We start from the raw sequence: 6,162 nt of genomic DNA, 5'->3' as shown, positions 1-6,162 counted from the left end.
CAAATAACAACACTAAATCTACAGTCCAGTTGACTGCCACTGCCTTCCATGATGAATCACAAAGATAAATGGCACTGGAGCTCCATTCTAGTTGACTGCATATACTTTGACAAATTGATAATTAGTAATTGTTTTACAGCTTGAGTAGGAGAAGAATAATCTTTAGTTTAGTCGACTGCCACTGCCTTCCATAATCAATCACAAAGATAAATGGCACGAGATCTCCATTCTAGTTGACAGCATGTACTTTGACAAAATCGATAATTTGTAATTGTTTTGCATGATGAGTAGGAGAGGAATAAAAGTTGCATAATACCCGTCTGCTAAGTGTTATAATTTTGAAAATGTACTAGAACAAATTATCGAAGCATACAAATAGAACTTTGTTTTGACCTTACAAATTTAGTGAAGCAAAAGTTGTTATGGATCACATAATGAGAATTACAATTTAAATTACTTCCCTCAACGACTCTATTATGGGAGCAATATGCCATTTATTCCATACACCTACTTAAAAATATACTCATCAAAACAAATGACACCACTTTCAGCTCAGCTACAGATATGCTAGACAAGTGGGCAACCAAGCATATATCAAAACAACAGCAACAGAACTGTTAAAATGTAAAATAGCCTTATATTATAAACGAAAACTTTGAATGGAAGCATGGGCGCTACAATGCAAATATTCTCAGAATAATATTTGACATCTCAAGAGATTATTTTCTAGTTAAGCCAAGCATGATTGATTGCATGTCAAAGTCATGAAATCAACGCTTATTGTCATCTTCAACATTAGAGGAACTATGTGGTCATCACCATCACACCAAAGTGTGCTCACTTATTTGAACAAGAAAGAAAAGTAGTACAGTTGCTTCTAGGCCTGACCACCTCCATATAATTAGGTGAATACCAACTCAAACTGCTGCTTCTTCCTCCACCGTCTATGCCCTTCCATTACTGCTTATATAATAAATAGCAGGTTACTTATTTTTCTCAATATCAAGGTTCTGTCACTCCTTGCCATCAGCAGCACGAAGGGAACCGAGTTGAACAGGGGCTTGAGTACCAACCACCTTAGAAGATCCATAGATGGAAAGATCAATGCCCTGAGCCTTTTCCTTTTCAATTTGTTCCTTGATCCAGAAGTATGTGATCCTAAGGCCATCCTGTCAATACAAATAGCAAGCATTAACTGCGTTTTCTAATAGTTTATACCCGCAAGTTGCTTTGTTGCATATCAAAACAATCTAAAAATTTATTTGCTTGATTGATCTATAACTTTACCTTCAGTCTCATAGTTGGAGCCCATCCCAGCTTTTCCTTTATCAATGTATTGTCAGAATTCCGACCACGCACTCCCTCTGGACCAGGAATGTGATGAATTGATAATGCTTTGTCCTCAAAACTAAGAACCATATCAGCCATCTCATTCATGCTAACCATTTCATCACTACCAATATTCACCGGCTCTCTGAAGTCTGATTTTGTCAACCTGGAAAATATGCCACCATGAAAGATTTCACAATCATTTAGAACAAAGGAAATGTCTGATATCACAAATTCAGAACAATGGGTCCAATACTCGTGTTGAAAGAAGGATGACTCGGGTACCTCAATACACCCTCAACACATTCATCAATGAATGTAAATGACCGTGTTTGCTTGCCATCACCCCACATCTCAAATGTATGAGTGGATGTTTGTGCCTTCCTGCAAAAAGCAGCAGGTGCTTTCTCACGTCCACCTGTTGGCAAGGTAACCACGATAAAGAGCATTATTCCACAATCCATCATAGTTAACACAACCATCAAAGTTAGTCACTTCCATAACTCACCCTTCCATGTGCCAAAAGGACCATAAATGTTGTGGAAACGCCCAATCCTACATTCAATACCGAAGTCCTTGGTGTAGTGTTTGCATAATTCTTCAGTGGCAAGCTTTTCCAAGCCATAGGCATCTTGAGGCTAGAAACGAACAGATCCAACAGTTAGTAAACAGCTTTACACATATTCAGCTATAAATTCCAAATTATATTAAAACTAGTACATCAAGGAATCACTATTCAGAAAGCCTGATACATCTAGCCAATATAGGACGCTATTTGCAAACCACTAATTAGAAAATCAGTTCCTACGAGATTACATCACTGTTCCTGATTCCAGAGGCCTTGTTGTCTGTGAGTTCAAAATTCGGTATAATGTAGCCTTGCAAAAAATCAAGTTGCTGAACTTCCTCGATTCTGCTGTCCGATGGAGGTGTAATGAGTTAGCTACTTTCAACGATAAGAATTGCATGGGAAGGAGGAGCACTCCCCAATAATTTCATCTAATAATAAACAAACCATAAAGGTCTTGATGCACTGTTCAAAGTAGGGGTAAAAAATATAAAATTGGGCACAGTCCTGTCCTGTTGAGATGGCTCGCTACTATTAATCATTTGCTGAAAATGGAGTTGTTGACCTTCCTTGATTGGGCAGCCTAATGTCTTGTGAAGAGTTCTGTTACATCAATATTACTATAGTGAGGGAGGGAGGCGCCATCCTCAATATTTTCACCCAGCGATAGAAAAAAAAAAGAGAAGACCCTAATTTCTTGTTAAAAAACAAAAAATTAAAATCAGGGCCTGCCTTGCTGCAGTGGCTCACTAACATTCACTATTTAGATTGACAAATGAGTAAGGAGTAAAGACACAGTCAAATACCACTAAGCATCTATGCCTGTCATCAAATCTACCTTGTTCTCTACATATATTCCAGTTCTAAAACCTTGTAATGCATTCTCTATACAGATTCCAGTCCTAAAGCCTTGGACTTCTGGTCCAAAATTTTGCATGGCACAACTTCAATCAATATTACTCGCATATAACAAATTGCAATAGACTACATACCTCAGCTGGCCAAGCATCAGACTCCTTCAAGCTCACGTTTGTCTCCAATTGCTTAAACTCTGGGTAGATGCATGCACTTGAAGCATAGAAAAACCTGCAAAACAGTCCAATCTTATCAAAGAGAGTTTAAAATTTGAATAATTTTGGAAGATTTCAACTTCAGAGATCAGCATTAGTCAAAGATGATTCTACCCACAACTTCACACAGCTCAGAGATCAGCCTTAGTCGAAGATAAATGCACCCTCAAATTCACACAAAATCATACAAATAAGATTACTCAAATTCTAACGCTTTTGATTTTACCCAGTCTAAAGCTGTTTACTAATTTCTTGTACAATGGTTACATTTCACTTCATGATAGAGTAACAACAATAGCAAAGAAATGAGAGAACAGAAAATGTAAACCAACAATAGCAACAAGAAAAGAACAAACAAAGTCAATTGACTCAGTTAGTTTGGCTGTTACAAAGCCTGCTAGGGGTCCACTCCAGTGTAATGCTAGGTCTTGATGAGTAAAAGGGGTGAAGCTGGGTGTAGAATAAGGCAGATTAAACCATAAGAAAGTATGGTTATCCTTGCAGCCCCTTAGTAGATTGTTTCAATAAAGGCGTCCCATCAAATTCAGACAGACAGAACAGTCCATATTGAAATAGAACAATTTCCAAAGAAAACCAAGACCTTACCTCTTCACACCATTGATTCGAGCAGCTTCAAGCATGTTAAAGCTGATCATGGTGTTGTTGTACATGATAACAGAGTGATTGGACTGAATAAATCCCATGCCGCCCATATCAGCAGCTAAGTTGAAAACATGATCAACACCCTTCGTAACAGCCAAACAATTATCCATAACTCTGAGATCCACCAGATGGAATTCATCGCAGAACATATCCTCGCTCATGTGCTCATTCCTCTTCCAGTCAGAGGCTATAATGTAGTGACCCTCAGTCTTCAACCTCCTGGCAATATGGGATGCAATGAACCCTCCTGCTCCGGTGATAGAAATCTTCAACTTTTCATCAGGCCAGTACAACTCTCTCTCCAGATCTTTGTAGGTGTACGCCCCATAAGCCTCTCCATCAGTTCCAGCGCTGCCCATGATATTGGTCGACGAGATAAAGTAGATGTAGAACAACTCTGCAATAACAGAAAGGATAGCTAGAGTAAGACATCACTCTATTAAAGTGGACTTATAATAGTTCTAAAGACAGATCAAGTGAGAATGTGACAGAAACATATCCATCCAGCTAAATGAGGAGGAAATGATGCAGAATTATTTCAAAGATAAATAAATCAGATATAGTAGAGTACCACAGAGACCAAAATTGATCAACAGGATACAGAGCACCCAAGTATTCGAGACAAAAGTACTCAAAATCAGCTCTATGCGGATACTAGGGCAAAACCTAAGGTAGGTATACCAGTAAGCCTCCAGGATCTATACATTCATTGAGCCAGGTGGGCAAGAAAGAACCCACTATAGAACTTACCCAAAGCGAAACGAGCTGAAAAACACCCCTGTGATTATAATGTACCAATTGTTACTCAGCGGTTTCAATGACAAGAGAAGATGCTAAAAGTGACAAGCATAAGTTAAATATGCCATTGGCAGAGAAACCAAATCCTGAGTAACAATTTACCAAATTTACAAAAACTCACCCTTGAAACCAGGACTGTAACCATTTTTGCTTAGGACCCAATTATCAAAAGTTACTTGAAACTGCTATAATTCAGAGAAATTTACCTCTACAACCAAGATTTAAATAAGAAATTTTTATTGTTTTTAACAGATGTTTGTACTTATAACACTGGTCATCATTTTCTGCACAGTACTGAAATTCCAATCATACGAGGAAAGAAAAACTCAGAAACCCATCCCTACAGTCACAACACTCCAATGCATGTCACCAATAGAAGGAACAGATGAGAACTGCTAAAAATCAGGCAAGTAACGACCAAATCAGCTTTAGTTTAAACGAAACCCTATACCAAGCAGCTTAATTCAACGAACCTCACTACTAAGAGAAAGCAAAGAGATCACAATACAAAACAGAAAGACGAAGAAACAGAAATGAGAAATGAATTTAGCTAACTGGCACTGAGCTACCAAAAATTACTCAAAAGCCCACCTCTGAATACAGGTAAAACGCATTTGGGTTTATGAGTAATATGGAATGAACCGAAGAAAATTAGTTAAACCTTAAACCCACCTCCGAATCCAAGTTAAAAACGTAGAGAATCACGACTCAGTAGCTTATATCTACAATAACATGCTATCAGTCAAGGAAATCTCATCCTCACAAAGGAAAGGGAGAAAAAATGCAGACTCTCATGCATAAGCTCCCTTTGAACAGACCCAAAAAAAGCCCAAACCATAATACCCAGAACCATGCAATGATTTCTTGTGAGCAAGTAGTCTTAACCAATGGTTGAATTCAAGCATTAGCACTGTGCTGAATGAAAAATCTACAGAAGTGCAGAGACCACAATTCAAAATACAGACCTTGAATGAAGAAGAATCCTCAATGCCTGTTGAAGAAGTCACATATTCTGCTCATTGCACATCCCATAATATAGGCCTCTCGATTTTGATCTCATTGGTGGCCAGCATAGATTTAATGGGCAAATAATATTAAATAAATATTAAAAACAATTAAACTTAGATTTGGGATTAAACATGCAATAGGAGCTTAATTTTGATTAGAAAAATTGAGGGGATAAACATAATAGATTATAGAAATCTGAGGTCATTAATAGGTGATCAATTGAAAACCTTGGATTGGAGTTCAATTTAATTTTTATTTTGATTTTTTAATCAGTTTTTGTCTAAGTAGTTATTAGTACTTGCAGTGAGGCAATACTCTTGTAATGAATTTTTTTTTGTTATGCTTAAATAGTTATTTAAAAAAATTATTTTGACCAATCATAAACAAATATTTTTCTTTCTTTTAAATTTTTTAATTTATTTTAAAGTATACATGCATATTTGTTAACTTTATAATTACAAAAATCGAAAATATAATAAATAAAAGTTTTTTAGAAGGGGTCAAATATTTGTTCCTGGAAGGAACCAAATTTGACATGTAAAATTGTATAAATCATATTAATTAAATAAAAATAGTAATTTATTTTATTATAACATAATAGTTTTTCCACACATAGAGTTAACACAGTCGGGACTCGAACTCAAGACCATGGGGAGCATACCCACGCCTCAAGTTGCGAGCCCTTATTTTTTATATAATTTTGTTTACACATTCTTGTTTATTATA

General features: G+C 36.6%; 1 protein-coding gene across 1 annotated transcript; it reads right to left on the bottom strand.

Moving 5' to 3' along the window:
• Positions 1 to 617: 617 nt before the first annotated feature.
• Positions 618 to 4,006, bottom strand: LOC131056380 (GDP-mannose 3,5-epimerase 1). The gene is made up of 6 exons (XM_057990744.2): positions 3,574 to 4,006; positions 2,890 to 2,983; positions 1,838 to 1,967; positions 1,615 to 1,747; positions 1,288 to 1,495; positions 618 to 1,169 (listed from the first exon to the last, which is right to left on the bottom strand). Exons 1-6 carry the CDS (start codon positions 3,987 to 3,989, stop codon positions 1,014 to 1,016), a joined length of 1,137 nt encoding a protein of 378 aa, XP_057846727.1. The 5' UTR covers positions 3,990 to 4,006; the 3' UTR covers positions 618 to 1,013.
• Between the last annotated feature and the right edge of the window lie 2,156 nt (positions 4,007 to 6,162).

Source organism: Cryptomeria japonica, chromosome 7 (assembly GCF_030272615.1).
Source record: "Cryptomeria japonica chromosome 7, Sugi_1.0, whole genome shotgun sequence".
NCBI classification, from domain to species: Eukaryota; Viridiplantae; Streptophyta; class Pinopsida; order Cupressales; family Cupressaceae; genus Cryptomeria; species Cryptomeria japonica.
Note: the sequence above shows the minus strand (reverse complement) of the source record. Positions and strands in the feature narration are given on the sequence as shown.